A 17,343-nucleotide genomic window follows, 5' to 3' on the forward strand; every position below is an offset into this window, starting at 1 on the left:
GAAGTGAACAAATGTAACAGTTACTGATTGTAAAAGTACCAGATAGAGGGGTAGGATTTAAACCATTAAACCATTACCATTACCAAAGTATAAAAAGAAAGAACTAAAAGACACAGGACCATACGAGTTAAAACTTTTAACTCCGAGTTAAAAGCCAGAGAATAAAAGTGGGTTTTAAGACAAGACTTTTGATGTTGGAGGGCCTTTTTTACTTACTCGGTCTCCCCTGGTCTTAAGTCTCGTCTTGGGCACCACAAGTTGGAGCTTGCCCTCGGACCTAAGTGACCGCGCTGGAGAGTAAATTCGGATGAGGTCCGAGATGTATTTGGGGGACATGGTGAGTTTTCTGAATCTGAATCCATTACTGCATAAAATACACACATGGATCATGTACTGGCTCCAGCACGTTCTACCATGCATTTTAATACATTGTAAACATCCAATGTTGACTTTAATTAGCACTAGTCTTCCCTTCACAGATTAGCGTCTTGCTATATGACTCATTCACTTAATTCCCCACAGTAACAGAAAAAACACCGACACACAAAAAGTGCTTTTATAGACACTTAAAATGCTTTCTTACAGCTTGCACCGCTTTTAAAGAAGAGGTCAAGTGAAAGAGTCTGTTCTGTTTTCCTGTCAGCTCCCGTGGACTCTGAGGAGGGTCAGCACTGTGGAAGTGAAAGTGTAAACATCGACCTTTTAAAGAGACAAAAAAAAGCCGAAAGAGAAAAAAAAAAAAAAAGAGCACAAGGGCTCTGATCAGGATTGATGAAAGCAAGGATTTAATTGCTCCCACAAGAAAAGAGGTTATCTTTTCAACAGCACCCCCCCCCCCCCTTTTCTCGTGAACGCTGTGGTTCTCATAAATATGCAGGACAGAAATAAAGCTCTGATGAGCCGCAGGGTGGATTAAAGAGAACTACAGAGTGGGTTGGTGGTTTGTTAGCAGGACTTCACAGATCCTTTGCATGTTTTTCTGCTCTGCACACAGCCTGGTTTTCATTTGCCTAAACCCATATTTTATTATATTTCCACAGGGTACTATTACATACAGACCCGGAGTGCTGTAAGTTGTGATATGGGCTGTCAGAGCTGTAGGGCAACATCGCCCCCTGGCGGTGGATAAGATCTCTTTAACCCTTAGATGCATGAGTGACTGGAGCCTACACTCTTCCATAAGTGGGTCAAAAATGACCCATACTAGAATCAATGCCTTTTCATGCCAATTTTGCCATTTTGGTTAGGAATAATCACTTGTATGATATTTAGTATTATATTTAGGAGTTGATAAGAATTAAAGGTTCCTATTGGATTCCATAGAAAATGCATGCAGGTCATTTTGACCTACTTATGGAAGGTTGGGGTAGTAACACTTTCTTAAAATTTATAAAAGGTAAGTTGAAAATTTGAATGACATGATATCAAAAACATGTTTTTTGAGGAATACCTGGAATATGAAATGATAAAAAAAATTTAATTACAAAGATATTTCAAGAAAACAATCTGACCGGGTCATTTTTGACCCACTTATGGAAGGTTGGGATAGTAACACAAAAACAAAAAATTGCTTAAAAGGTAAGTTAAAAATGTGAATGGCATGATATCAAAAATATGTTTTTGAGGAATACCTGGAATATGAAATGATAAAAAAATTTCATTAGGAAGATATTTCAAGAAAACAACCTGACCGGGTCATTTTTGACCCACTTATGGAAGGTTGGGGTAGTAACACAAAAACAAAAAATTCTTAAAATTTCTAAAAGATAAATTAAAAATGTGAATGGCATGATATCAAAAACATGTTTTTTGAGGAATACCTGGAATATGAGATGATAAAAAAAATTTCATTACAAAGATATTTCAAGAAAACAACCTGACCGGGTCATTTTTGACCCACTTATGGAAGGTTGGGGTAGTAACACAAAAACAAAAAATTCTTAAAATGTTTAAAAGGTAAGTTAAAAATGTGAACGGCATGATATCAAAAACATGTTTTTTGAGGAATACCTGGAATATGAAATGATAAAAAACTTTAATTAGGAAGATATTTCAAGAAAACAACCTGACCGGGTCATTTTTGACCCACTTATGGAAGGTTGGGGTAGTAACACAAAAACTAAAATTTCTTAAAAGGTAAGTTAAAAATGTGAATGGTATGATATCAAAAACATGTTTTTTTAGGAATACCTGGAATATGAAATGATAAAAAAAATTTCATTACAAAGATAATTCAAGAAAACAACCTGACCGGGTCATTTTTTACTCACTTATGGAAGGTTGGGGTAGTAACACAAAAACAAAAATTTCTTAAAATCTATAAAATGTAAGTTAAAAATGTGAATGGCATGATATCAAAAACATGTTTTTTGAGGAATACCTGGAATATGAAATGAAGAAAAAATTTCATTACAAAGATATTTCAAGAAAACAACCTGACCGGGTCATTTTTGACCAACTTATGGAAGGTTGGGGTAGTAACACAAAAACAAAAAATTCTTATAATCTATAAAAGTTAAAAATGTGAACGGCATGATATCAAAAACGGGTTTTTTGAGGAATACCTGGAATATGAAATGATAAAAAAAAATGTAATTACAAAGATATTTCAAGAAAACCTGACCTGATACTCTACAATGGAGAGAAATAATGCTGTGTCATATGACAATAAGGCGATGTAAACGTTGAAGGGTGCGCTTGTTTTTAAAGTAAACAGTGGTCACTTTTATCACCGTCATTTGCTTCTTGTTGCCTGGCTTGTTGCCACGTTTCTTCTCAGCCTTCCCCGACCCCATCATTGTCCATCCGACTGTCACCATCTGCTAAAGATTAAGCCGCTCCTGGTGGGAGCTATTTGATTTCAGGGTTCTGTCGAGTTTGACTGTAAACACTTGTAGAAAAAATAAATCCCAGAAGGGATCACATTTTCAGGACATTCAAGCCAAAAGCAAACAGACAGTTGTGCCTCTGTACATGTTTTATGTTTTGTGAAGCCGTCAGCATATTGAGACCAGGGGATGTGCCGGAGCATTTAATCCGGAAAGCTGCGTTTGGAAGCATTTTCCCTCAACTCTGCCCAGTCGGTGTGGCGTGGCTTGTGTGATGTATGAATCCTCGAGCCATGTCTGACACTCGCCAGACTGTCTGAGGCCATGTCCTTTCTGACTATTGGGGGGGGGGTGGCCATGCACAGAGGCTGCATTGTTCCACCAAAGTAACCTAAACCTTGAGGCACCCGCGTCCCAAAGAAGGGGGGTATCAGGTTATTCTCCCTACCAATTCCACAATCTTCACTTAATCTCTGAGGCTTGACAAGAAAGCAGAGAGGCAGCTGAGTGTTTAGACGACAGGGCGGTTCAAATAAACAGCTCAAATCCCAACCAGCCTCTCTTAATCTAACCCCCCCGTCTTCTGTGCAGCCACGGTTCAACACCCTCAAGCCTGCCAACACCTCTTAGCTAATTTGTAGTGTTATTCTGAAAAGCTTGTTGACGTGGCGATGCTGAGATTTGAGAATGTCGGCATCCGGGTTGGTTTACCGTCACGTCAGCATGCCAGCGTCACTTTTACGAGGAATGAAAGTATGCATTGGGTGATTCTTCTCGGTGTCTCTTGCTAATCCGACTGCAGTGAAACCTGAGCAAGGGGCTAATGGGGGCGGCACTTAACACGGCTCACAAACACATGCACAAAAACACATCAGCTGCTACTACTACTACTACCGCTGCTACGGATTTAAGAAGCGACATAGCTTACATGCAAATGGATACTTGGCTGCTTCATCGGATACGTGATCCATGCCGTCACGCTATTACCATTCTGCTATGAGTTCCTCTTACAATCGACGCAGGCGGTATTAAATCTAATCCCCGCAAGCGGCTTCAATGTGTGGTGTGGATGTGTAAAACCAGTTGGCTCCATTTGAAAGCCAGTGAAAGAAGCCCAAGACTGATGACTCTCCGGGGACACATTTCTCTTTTTTTTTTTTTCCAGCCCTCCAAATGCTTTTCTCCCCGTGAAATCATGGCGGTGTCAGCATGTCAGCTCAAGCTGTCACTCAACGTATTGCTGCAAGCCACTTACGCTCACACACAGTTTGATGGCTCATGGGAGACAGGAAGGAGCTCGGGAGTGACGGAAAGGAGGCATTTTTCGGTATCCTGAAACTGGAGAGACTCCAAAGAACCTCGGGTTTGCCTACCGCCTGAGAGGAAACAGCTTTACAATTAGTCGACATCTCGACACCATAGAGCGCAGGACCTGGTAGCTGCCGTGCATGCACCCTGGTCAGGCTGGCACCGGACCTGCAGCCCGGTAGAGTTTCTATTTGTCTGTGGAATGAACGAGACAAGCGGTGATGTTTACGAGCAGGTGTTGTGTTTTTATGGGAGTGAAATTGCATTGTAGGTTACGCCAAGCCGCCACGGTGGTTGACGGGAAACACATGTTGGGTAGTGTGTTGCCAAATGCTTCAGTTGTACTGGCATGCTGTTGGAAGTTTTGCTGTTCCTGTATTTTTATTTTTTTACTCCGGATTTCATGCAGGTTAACTGTGATTGTTTGCAAATAATTTAAATGTCATAAAGAAGAAATATATCAGTTGCACAAGAGAAGAAGACAAAGCTACAGGGAGGGGCCATGTTTACACCAAAAAGGATACAAACTAAAGCTTTTACGAAGAGGGTAACCTTTTTTTTTGTTTTTAATTTATGCCAAAATGTCACTTTGGATTATGTACATTTTCTGGTTAACATACAATATAACACGTGTCTTGATAAATACACTGCATGAGTACAACTGTGTTCTTAATATATTTTATTTTGTATTACTTTAGCCGCTCCCCGTGCATGCGTGAGTTTTCTCCGGGTACTCCGGTTTTCCTCCCACGTTCCAAAAACATGCTAGGTTAATTAGCGACTCCAAATTGTCCATAGGTATGAATGTGAGTGTGAATGGTTGTTTGTCTATATGTGCCCTGTGATTGGCTGGCAACCAGTCCAGGGTGTATGTTGCCTCTCGCCCAAAGACAGCTGGGATAGGCTCCAGCATCAATTAATTAATTACTTTAGCCGGTTTATGGTCAGCTTGACTCTCAAAAATGCTAACACGAAACACGTTTTTATAATTTCAGATGCGCCTTGTTGTTTTTCCCGCACATACACAGCCACATTAGCATGCTCTGCTAAACTAAGCTAAACATTTTCGCCAACTTTCGTTTGCCCCACGGGAATATTCTTGGGATTTTTTTTTTGCCTGGTTTAAAAAAGGAGCGCCCCAAAAGGAGCGTCCCATCCAGATGGGATCACTGGGTTAACATGATGTAATACACAACGAACACCTATGTGTGGCGCTGGTAGCAGACCCGCAGACTGTTGTCGGATTACGTGATACATCAAGCGATATAGGAAGGTAGAACGCATGCACATAAGTCCATGATTTTTTGGTTTCTAAGATTCATCTGGATTTAGGACAAAGTGGAATCACGTCTACGATATCGGAAGAATGCGGACTGGGGTGAATATTCGGATATTATGCTGGCTTTTTGTCAAAGCTCACTTCCGGTCAAATGATGGTGGCGAGGTGGCGACGGGTCTGTGATGTCATCGTTTCTGTAAAATAGTAGTTCGGTCATCTATACGGAAATGACAAGCCGGCGTTTTCAGATTCAAATACAGTAAAGTCTCGTTATATCGATATCGGTTATATCGAAGTACTGCTTATTACGATACTATTTTCATTTCCCGGCAAATTTCTAGTCTTTTATGATATAATTAGTTCCGTTAGTACGATACCCGGTTATTATGATAATCCGGTTACTACGATGCCCTTTTCATCTCCCGCCAGCCAATTTGGTCTGCTTATATCGATACAAAAGCAGCTTAAATCAATCTTTGCTTAAGGATTTCAATACCAAAAAAAGAACACGGCGAACGGCTGCTTCCAGTCAACTTTATTTTTCACACTTCCAGCACCAGAGCGCAGCACACACACCGATTCCCGCACTTCCTGGTTCACAGGTCATGCTCAACCCGCCCCACATAGCTGGCCAAACACATGCCTGCAACAGAAGAACCAACTGACATAGCATACACACCTATTCCAACGAAGACACAAGCGTACAAATACATGTATTTAATTGTGTTGTATTCAGATATCTTTTTATCGCTTGCAATAATCACTGTTTTTCATATGTACATGCTGGAAGTGTGAAAAATAAAGTTGACTGGAAGCAGCCGTTCGCCGTGTTCTTTTTTGGTATTGAAATCCTTAAGCAAAGATTGATTTAAGTGCATTATTGCCCACTTTTAATGCAGTCCGGCGCAGGATCGGATATATCGACAGTCCGGTTATATCGATATTTTTTCAGACTCCCGACAATATCGATATAACGAGACTTTACTGTATTGTTTCAGGTCACATGAATGCCGTTTCCGTGTGAATGAAAGTCTGAAACGATGTAATACTTTGCCATTCTGACCTGGTGGGCTCGTGTTTGTGATGAGATTCTGCCACTATTGATTGTTCTAAACTCCTGTTTCCGTTAGTGCTATTCTGTTACTTGGCAATAACAAACCATTAGAACTAGCAACCCTGCATTACGAAAGCATTGGCAACACTGCAAGGTAGCCGAGGATGTAAATAATGAGCAAAAAAAAAAAAAAAACAATGCGTGCACAACAGTCCTTTCAAATGTTATCTGAGGAATTAAGTAAGGTTTAAAAAAAGCACGCTCGTCTCTAAGGATAGATTCCATGTGAGATGCTAAGCATGTAAACAAAACCTTTGCATGCAACAGTCGCCAAGTTTGCTCACAGGAAAACTTTTCACTGTATCTCTTTGTATAACAACATCTAAGAAGTTGCATTTTTGCTACTTTTGCTAGAGTTCCAAACTGCCTTTACAGCACAAAAAAAGCGATTCGAAGTAATTACTCCCACTGTGACCCCCAACATGTGGTGCTGTGAAAATGTGTGGAGTCCCACAAACCCGCGAGAAGCCGGCTCCGTCACTATGTGCTACAACACACACTTCCCACTTCTCAGTAGAGGTGTGTGTGTGTGTGTGTGTGAAATATCATAAGCTGGTGTATGTGCATGTGACATATTGGAGGTCAAATGGTGCAACACAGCTGCCGTGTCTCTGGGTGTTGGTTTTCACCGCCGCGGTGATGTCTGCCAGCCGTTTGCAGCGGGTCTCTTTTAGATGCCGCTGTTATTTCAACACTCCAGTGAGTGCGGCTATGACAGCGGTGGAGCTCGGGTTGTGGTTGAAATATGATCCCGACATCGTAGACTGAATGAATAAAATTAAATGTATAATAATATGCTTGCTATGGTTCTTAAACTGGCTCATAAAGTTGTTTACTTAGTCTGTTTTGATGATTTTTCTTGTTGTTTGGGAAAACTGGTTGAATACTTAAAGTTCAGTAGAGATCAGTAACAGGATTACAAGTTAGAAACCACTTCAGCCAATAAGGAGCTTTCCAGAATCTGCACCTATTCAACTGTATTTCCTTTTTTCATTTATTCCACGGGGCGGCACGGTGGTCTAGTGGTTAGCGCGCAGACCTCACAGCTAGGAGACCAGGGTTCAATTCCACCCTCGGCCATCTCTGTGTGGAGTTTGCATGTTATCCCCGTGGATGCGTGGGTTTTCTCCCACATTCCAAAAACATGCTAGGTTAATTGGTGACTCCAAATTGTCCATAGGTATGAATGTGAGTGTGAATGGTTGTTTGTCTATACTGGCGACCAGTCCAGGGTGTATCCCGCCTCTCGCCCGAAGACAGCTGGGATAGGCTCCAGCACCCCCGCGACCCTTGTGAGGAAAAAGCGGTAGAAAATGAATGAATGAATGAATGAATTTATTCCACCCATAGCCCGTCTCTGGGCATGCCCACTCTGTTGTGATTGGTCACACGGCCAAAGTGCTTCCTAACTATGAACCATATAAGGAAGTCCGCCCCTCTGTGACATCACAAAAGGGGTAGTTTTACCACGCCTCTGAAACTGAGCCATCCTGAATTTTTTTCCAAATACCCAAACCTCATTATCTGAAACTTTGTGTCCATTATGTCTTTACACAAACGGCCATCGCTGTGACCTAAACGTGATTATACGTCGATCGTCCCTCTGTGTATGACCACTTATATCCCAATACTGTGGTATTTTTAAAAGGTGGCAAATGTCAGGATTTGGAAATGTGAGCTACTGTAACGAGAGCTAACGAGAGTGTTGTCACTGCGGTAAACGGCTTCATTAAGAGTGTAGATGTCGTCCCTACCACATTACATGTGATCGGACTATTTAGCAGCTACTTCTGTCCAGCCTTAAAGCTGTAAGAAGAGCTCAGAATATGCACCGTTTCATTGAATCCGCAGTCCTATCTTTCTGGAATTCTCAAAGTTGGACACTTTTTTTTTATAGAAATAGATACCAAAAAAAAATTCCACCTCTTTGCAACCCGAGGAAGAAATATAGCGTCTCGCTTGATGGAGTTGATTAGCACGTCGATTAGCGTCCCACCGCTGAAACACTTCTGTGTGGCGTTTGTGTGTTCTTCCTGTGTTTACAGGGATTTTTTTGGTGATTGATTGATTGGCAACCAGTGCAGGGTGTACCCTGCCTCTTGCCCAAATCCACCCGGGACAGTCTCCATCTCACTCGAGATCCTAGAGAGTGAATCATGGATGGAATTTATTGCTAATTTGTTATAGCAGCTGTTTGTGTCACAGTGATACTCTCGCTGAAAGACGAGGACGTTAGCCAGAAGAGTTGGTTTTCTCGGTTTTACCCCCCACTATCACCCAAATATTTTTTCCCGGATTAGCTTCCCTTCTACTCTGCTCCAGGGATTCTAGGACTAATAAAGCATCTTTCATCAAAGACCCTCCACATAGCAGCATGTCCGAGCTGTGTAATCCAACACGCCTCCCAGCTCGAGCTTTAAAGACCTGCTGACATCACTGCAAGTTTTTGGAGTGTCCGTCATTGCCGGACTGCAGTGAGTCTCAACCCCATCCTGGGTCTGGTATGCCTTTGCATCGTGAATGCAATGCAGCAACATAATGGAGAAGCGAGAGAGTAATATACAGTACATTGTGTTGCTCTTAGCAGCGCTAATGCTGTTAAAGTTTTCCCAGATAAGAAGGAAGGGATAAGGGGGCTAATAGTCCTGGAGATTCCCTGTGGGCTTCGGCTATGAGATCAAGGAGAAAGCTTCCGCAGATAAGGTTACTGACACAAGGGTTCAGCTCTTCTGGAAGCTGATATCGGCGAGCGTGAGTGCACCGTTTAGCCACAACATTGTCAACTTTTGTAGCTTTTAGCATGACAGGCACCATAATAATGAATCACTTCCAAACTTGACATGCAAAGACTCTTAAAAGCCACGCAGTGGGTCGACATCGGAGGAAATGAATCCCTCAGCTGACGTGTGGATTTGTGAGACATCGCTGTGCGACCTTCCCCACTTCAGGCACCAGAGAGGGTATTATAACATCAGGGGTCTCAAAACAACTTCAAATCACAGCAACGTGGGAGCTGAGCTCAGCTGTCATCTGCTAATATGGACTCCTGGGTATTCCACTCAGCTGGCAGACTTCTCGGTGTCAATGTTTTGACTTAACACAAATAAATGCAGTATCCATGCAAAGGTTCTAGAATAAGACCTATTTATGCATCTGTCTTGCTCTGGATTTTTAATTTTTTTTGTTTTTAAAGGACATGCAAAAATAATGAATGATACACTGGTGTTTACCCAGATTGAGCATGAAAGACGCATTGGTTGCACGGTAGTCGAGTGGTTAGCACGCAGGACTGACAGCTAGGAGACCCGAAATAAATACCACCCTCGGCCATCTCTATGTGGAGTTTGCATGTTCTCCCTGTGCATGCGTGGGTTTTCTCCGAGTACTCCGGTTTCCTCCCACATTCCAAAAACATGCTAGGTTAATTAGCGACTCCAAATTGTCCATAGGTATGAATGTGAGTGTGAATGGTTGTTTGTCTATATGTGCCCTGTGATTGGCTGGCCACCAGTCCAGGGTGTACCCCGCCTCTCGCCCAAAGACAGGCCCCAACACCCCCCCCCCGTGACCGTCGTGAGGATATGCGGTAGTGAATGAATGAATTACTGTTTTGTGGTTAAATACGGCAACAAAATATATTAATATTAATAGTCCAAAAATTATGATACCATATCATAATATAGTAAAGGAAATATTGCACAATCATTGTTCACTCTGTGAAGTTGTGGAATTGCCGTTTGTGACACGTAATTTTCTTGCAGTCCATTCATACTGTCTGTCAAACATTTGCAGCATTTCTTGAAATTAATTCTTTATTTTTAGACTGCTTGGGTTTTCTCCGGGTACTGCGGTTTCCTCCCACATTCCAAAAACATGCTAGGTTAATTGGCGACTCCAAATTGTCCATTGGTATGAATGTGAGTGTGAATGGTTGTTTGTCTATATGTGCCCTGTGATTGGCTGGCAACCAGTTCAGGGTGTACCCTGCCAGCTGGGATAGGCTCCAGCACCCCCGCGATCCTTGTGAGGATAAGCGGTAAAAATGAATGAATAATTTTTTTTAATACAAAACACCACCCATCCATCCTTTTTCTACACTGCTTATCCTCTTTAGGGTCGCTAGGTTTTGCTGGAGCCTATCCCAGCTGACTTTGGACAAGAGTCAGGGTAGACCCCGGACCCCTTTATATGTTTTTTCTGCAGGTGTGTGCAGGTTTAATGGCTTGACAATGTGCTCATCAATGTACATTCAAATGTTTGCAGTCCCAATTGAACACAGAGCAGCATTTTATTATGCATGTGTATGTTGATGCAAACCCGGTAAAGCAGCGTCAGGGTCGGAAGGTCTTTGGCGACATCGTGTATTTTGAGATAAAAATGAATGAGAAACACTGACGGCAACAGACGGAGGCCACAGATGCACTGGTCTTGGGAGCCTCAATTTGTCAAGATGTCTGCAGGGCCCGGGTGTAGGTTGTCATGTCCGACCACTGTCACATGAAATATAGACATAAAGAGATAAAGTGGTTTTGGCTCAAGTTGCTAATGTATTTTTCAATAGGACAGCTGCTGGGCCTTCCAGTCATGTCTTTAAAACATGATCGCTTGTTTGTCAATCATTTATACAGACCAGGCTGTATCAAATGAGGGCAATGAAATGTGAGAGGCTGCGTTAACCCCCCCACCTCCACCCATCATCTTCCACATCAGTGAGCCAACACCATATTGAACTGTCTCCTTTTGCTTCGGTCACATGAAGTGCAAAGATTATTTCAATGGGTTTTTCCTTTGCCTAATTTATTTCTGATAAGGACTCAGTCAAATTGGTAATGGTAATGGTTTAATTTCATTTAAACATGCATAAGATTACAATTGAATGCATCACATAATCAGTTCACAGTTCCACATGTCCAAAAGGAGTAGGAAGAAGCAAAGCTTATTAAATCCTACCCCTCCATCTGGTACTTTTACAATCAGTAACTGTTACATTTGTTCACTTCCTGCTTTCCATAATACAGTTTAAGGTTTTTTGTTTTTTTTTTTAATAATGCACCCCGTACCGAAGTACGAGGTGATATGGCCATACAATGACATAATGGGTACCATAGTAACTGTCAATATAGTGATATATATATATATATATATATATATATATAGCACATCATGACTGGTTCAAGACTCTTCATCTTTGTATTTTGCTTTTTAGCCTTATGCATTGTTATTTTAGCTGTTTGAAGATTAACTATATCAGCAAGTTGAAGTATTTGTGATTTTAGGAATAAGGAGTAAGTATGTTCTCTGTAGGCGGCATTATGAATTATCCTTACTGGCCTTTTTGCAGTACATTTCGTGAGTGAAGATTGCTTTTATTTAGTTATTAGCCCATATTTCCACACAATAAGTAAGATATGGCCGAACCAGAGAGCAATAAAGAGTGTGGAGTGATTTCTGATTGAGAACAAAATTTTGCTTTGTTCAATATTGAAATATTTCTGGCCAGCTTATGTTGTATATTTGTAATATGAGGTTTCCAGCTCATATTTTCATTTATTGTGATCCCCAGAAATTTATTTTTGTTCACCCTTTCAATGTCCACACCGTCTATTTGTATTTGCTGGTGCGTGTCCTTTCTGCTGTTACAGCATGATTTTAGTTTTATTTAGTTTCACTTTAAAAAAATTAAAAATTATACAAATCATACCGGACAATTTTGTTACATAATGCATTTTTTTAATGCATTTTGTTACATAATTTATACTAATTTACACCTAATGTGTCTGTAAGTAATGTGCAATTATAATTGCTTGATACTTGTGTGGATTCCTTGAATTGCGCACTATCTCGCCGGCGTCTGGTGATGTCACACTTCCTTGACAAAACTCGCGTCCCTCCTGCAGTTGTTGCTGTAGTAACGCTAGTCTAATCAAGGCTTCCCGAACGGCACCATGGAGAATTGGACTGAACTGCTCTGTGGAAAGAAGGCTTAACGCAGTTTGAATAGTATGACGTGGCTCACAATTGGATACTGAGCTAACTCCCTTAACCCCTTTTCACAATCCCACTTGTCTACTCTACCGAACCTCACAAAGCCTCCTCCACCTCTTTAATCCAACTTCAGCTTCTCGTACAGGCCGAGTTCCCCGCCTCCCCCCCTCCCTCTAACGCTCCACCAAACCGTGTGATGGATGAAAATGCAATGCTGCTGAAATGTTGACAAACACCATGGCTTTACATTCTGAGAGACCCAAACGGGAATTGAGCTTATTTGTTTCCAGGGATAAAGAAGACCCAACAAATGAACCCTTGTGGGAAGGGAAACTACCACTTCTTCTTTTTTCGCTCCCGCTCCGCCTGGCCCTGGAGTCTTCATTATGGCCGAAAGAGACACCTTCTTTAAATGAGTGTGTTTGTGCATTCTCAAAACAAGCGGTGGACCTCAAGGGGGTTGGAGGTGCAAAAGCGAGAGACTTGAGAATTGGGAATTTACCGTCTATCTGTGTTGTTTGCCAGAGACGGCTGCTTGGAAACAGCTGTAGCATTTTGAAGTGGAGGAGATTGACAAGGATGTGGGAGATGGATTTGGAGACTGGATGCAGATGAGGTCCTCCTGTAGCCCGCTGCCCTCTTTATTTATTATGAAATGAGTCAGAGCTGCAGCAATTGGGAATGATGAGTAATGGATTATGCAATTAATTGACATCTATTTTGATATTTTGACGCACTGATTTCTGTCTCTAGGGCAAGACTGTCCAAAGTACAGCCCGGAATTGAACAATAAAACTAAAAAAAGGTAAAAATAAAATCGAAAAATCAGCAATAATTCAGAGTGAAGAGTAAAGTCAAAAGAGCAGAAATATGATCTCAGGGAAGAACAAAATTTGAAACACTTATATAAATAAAATATATAAATTTAAAAAATATAATAAAAATATATTTAAAAAATATATAATATATAAATAAAAAATAAAATAAATAAAAATTAATTTTATTATTTAAGTATTTTTTTAAATACTTAAACTATTTTATGAAAGCAGGAAGTGAACAAATGTAACAGTTGCTGATTGGATTTAATAAGTTTTGCTTCTTCCTACTCCTTTTGGACATGTGGAACTGTGAACTGATTATGTGATGCATTCAATTGTAATCTGATGCATGTTCAAATGAAATTAAACCATTACCATTTATTCTCTACAGTGCCGTCTGTATGCATGTTCAATATAAATGAAACCTTACCATGTTTACGGTTTATTGCCCAACTAACCCAATACTCAATGAATCGGAATTCAGATTAATGGACTTAGAAAATAATCGTAAAGTGAGTCGAAACCATGACAAAACATCTTCAACCTGCCTTTTTTTGTCTTGTGGCAGATGTCCCATAAACCTCCCGCACACAGCACGTGTCAAAAACCCTTACGGGAATCGTGCTCTCACCGCCACAATACAATGCCGCATACGCCCGGGGCGGCTAATACTTTGCATTTTGATGCTAATGGGACGAGGTTATGGAAGCATTGTGTTCGAACAGCCTGCTCCCAGTGGAGACGGCAGTGGCCTGGAGGGGAGCGGTGTGTCAGCAAGGGGGCCACACCCTCAGCTCAGAACCAACCGGGTTACTGCGCCTCTTTGTCAGCTAAAAAGGCTTTTAACAGGTTGCGCTATGGGGGCAAGAGGAGCCCCCTTGGTTCTGCCACTAAAAACCCCCTGTGGTCCAGAGAGAGCTAATTACTGCTTATGTATGCACCGTCATCCCCCATGAGCCTGTGGAGCAATATAGACTGCAGATGTCTGAGGAGGTCCCTGAAGGTCCCTGTAGACAATACCCTCGGCAGGTCATTTTAGCGATCTGGATTTGACCTCCTACATTGTAAAGTTGTTGTAGTTTTTCTGTGTTAAAGTGGTATAATCCAGAAGACCTTCTGGTTGGCCACCATAATTTCCATTGCATGGTACCTTCTGTGTTTTTATTTAATGTTTTTTTTGTTGTTTTTTTTCCACAGTTCCAGCTTTTGGCATCAATGCGCTCTCCACCAATGGCAGCCCGGAGCCTGACGGCCCAGGCCTCCTCAAGGTGTCAGGCCTAGAGCGCAGTCAGGAGAGGAGCCAGGAGAGCTGCAGGGACTCTCAACCGCCGTCATCCACCGCCCCCCGCCGACTCGTGCCCCCGCAATCCCTGCCCCCACCCCAGCCACAGCACCGACCTTTCCTCCCAAGGTCACCGTCCTCACAGCGGACTCGGATAAATTGCCCGACCCAGGCTCCAAATCCCGGTCACCCACTTCCACGTTCAGAGGCTGCACCCAAGCCTCAGACGCCTGCAGCCGTGCCTCTCGTCCAGGGCCAAGAGCCCTCACCGGCGCCCCCTCCCCAGCCCCAGCCCCAGCACCTGCCGGAACTGCTATCCCAGCCGCGACCTCAACATACACCCAACATCCACCGACACCCGCCGTCACCCCTGAACAACCAGCCTCACCCCAGCCAAACGGGGCCACACCGACCCCCTTCACGCTGTCACCCCAGGCCTCTTTCTGCCTACAACGGCCTCAACCTCAACGGCCACAGGTAAGCAGAATTATGTAATCTTATCTCCATTTTTGTTTGTTTTAAAATGGTTCTTATAACCCGGGTCCTCTCACATGTGATAAAAACCTGCATAATCACTTGAAAATCACTTGAGCTGAAATTATACATCATGCCCGACCATTATGCAAATCACCATCAGAGAGAACCTTTACCCAAGTAGCACATTGGACAGCTGAATAAAACCCGCATTCAACCTAGAGTGCAAGACACATTCAGGGACAGTTCGGACATCACAAAAACAGCTTTATAATGCATGTGTGTGAATAAACAGGAAAATGAAGTGGAATTTCTTCTCACTATATTTAAGTATGCTGCAACCTACATCGAAAACAAGTGCATTTACCTACAATTACGTGATGTCTTTGAACGCCACGTCTCATTGATCATAACATGGTTCATTCATTCATTCATTTTCTACCGCTTTTTCCTCACGAGGGTTGCGGGGGGTGCTGGAGTCTATCCCAGCCATCTTTGGGCGAGAGGCGGGGCACACCCTGGACTGGTGACCCGCCAATCACAGGGCACATATAGACAAACAACCATTCACACTCACATTCATACCTATGGACAATTTGGAGTCGCCAAATAACCATAAAGAAATCATTTCAAGAAATGCTGCAAATGTTTGACAGACAGTATGAATGGCCTGCAAGAAAATTACGTGTCACAAACGGCATTTCCACAAATTCACAGAGGGAACGATGATTGTGCAATATTTCCTTTACTATATCATGATATGGTATTATAATTTTTGGACTATTAATATTAATATATTTTGTTGCCGTATTCAACCACAAAACAGTAATTCATTCATTTTCTATCGCTTATCCTCACGACGGTCATGGGGGGGTGTTGGAGCCTATCCCAGCTGTCTTCTTCGAGCGAGAGGCGGGGTTCACCCTGGACTGGTGGCCAGCCAATCACAGGGCACATTTAGACAAACAACCATTCACACTCACATTCATACCTATGGACAATTTGGAGTCAACAATTAACCTAGCATGTTTTTTGGAATGTGGGAGGAAACCGGAGAAAACCCATGCATGCACGGGGAGAACATGCAAACTCCACACAGAGATGGCCGAGGGTGGAATTGAACCCTGGTCTCCTAGCTGTGAGGTCTGTGCGCTAACCACTAGACCGCCGTGCCGCCCGGTTTAGAGATGTGTGTTGGACAAATAGATGTTTAGACGTGCGTGTTATATTTTATCTTGACTGACATAATCAGTTCATAATCTAGACTATTAATCTAATTAATAATCAAATTAATCTATTGTACTTAGGAAATGTACAGTTACACAACATCATGGCTTATAAAACATTGACAGAATTGTCTGGGTTGAGTCCCATACATGAAGCAATGCTCCTTTTGGAAAGGGGATCCACTTAGTCCCATCCCACCCAGCATGTCAGACCTCGACTCATGCCCATGCCACCCCGTGTACGCCCTGCTCGTCTGCCAGTGCACCAACAGGGTCTCTTGGCTGCTTGCTGTGAAGAATGGCAGCCAGCACCTGCAACCAAGTGCCAGCATCACAAATGAGCTTTTAGGCTTAGTGGATGGGGCTTTGGAGACGCAGGCTCGATGGCTTCCCCGGGGAGCACACACACACACACACAAACACACACACAAACAATGCAACATTGTTTGCTTGCAGAATAAAAGTACCTCATATTCATTTTTCAATGTTTATGCTGACTACCTGACTTGGAGCATGCCTTGCTTCGATGGTTCTAAGGTGCGATCTAGCAACCATTCCAGTGATGTAAATGTAATGGTTTCGATTAATTGCGCAATTCATTTACTAAAGTGTAAAATCACAGCAGATGGAGACGATCACACCTTCCTCCTCTCACCACCTCTCATATTTTTTGCAGCAGCAGCAGGAGCAGTACCCCTGGGACCAAGCCCCAAGGGCCTCCTCCTGCTCCTTCCTCACACCCTCCTCCCCACCACCCGCCTCCTCCCGTGCCAGGTGCAGCGGCATCCACCTTCCCACTGCCCCTGGTGGCTAACCACGGCACCCCGCATAGCTTCCCCCCTGCACTGCAGTCCTCGCCGCACCTTCATCACCCCAATATGTTCGCTCCTCCAGCGGCTTTGCCTCCACCACCACCGCTGACGTCTACCACCCTGCCGGTACCGGGACATCCTGCTGCTGGGAGTGCCTACTCGGGTAAAAATCACATTGCCCCACATTGCCCCCTAGTGCTGTGGTTGAGGATGCACA

General features: G+C 42.9%; 1 protein-coding gene across 10 annotated transcripts in view; it reads left to right on the plus strand.

Annotated features, from left to right (window-relative positions):
* auts2a (activator of transcription and developmental regulator AUTS2 a) overlaps positions 1–17,343 on the plus strand; it is a 284,655-nt gene that overhangs the window by 254,526 nt on the left and 12,786 nt on the right. For 8 of the 10 annotated variants that reach the window (XM_078787521.1, XM_078787522.1, XM_078787520.1 and 5 more), the window contains 2 exons: positions 14,530–15,091; positions 16,991–17,289. In XM_078787521.1, coding sequence (XP_078643647.1) covers positions 14,530–15,091; positions 16,991–17,289 — 861 coding nt within the window. The remainder of the gene's footprint in view (positions 1–14,529; positions 15,092–16,990; positions 17,290–17,343) is intronic. The other 2 variants (XM_078787523.1, XM_078787524.1) reach the window with 1 other exon arrangement.

The sequence above is a fragment of the Doryrhamphus excisus genome, linkage group LG21, assembly GCF_037039965.1.
Source record: "Doryrhamphus excisus strain RoL-2023G ecotype Guam linkage group LG21, RoL_Dexc_Guam_v1.1, whole genome shotgun sequence".
Classification (NCBI taxonomy): Eukaryota; Metazoa; Chordata; class Actinopteri; order Syngnathiformes; family Syngnathidae; genus Doryrhamphus; species Doryrhamphus excisus.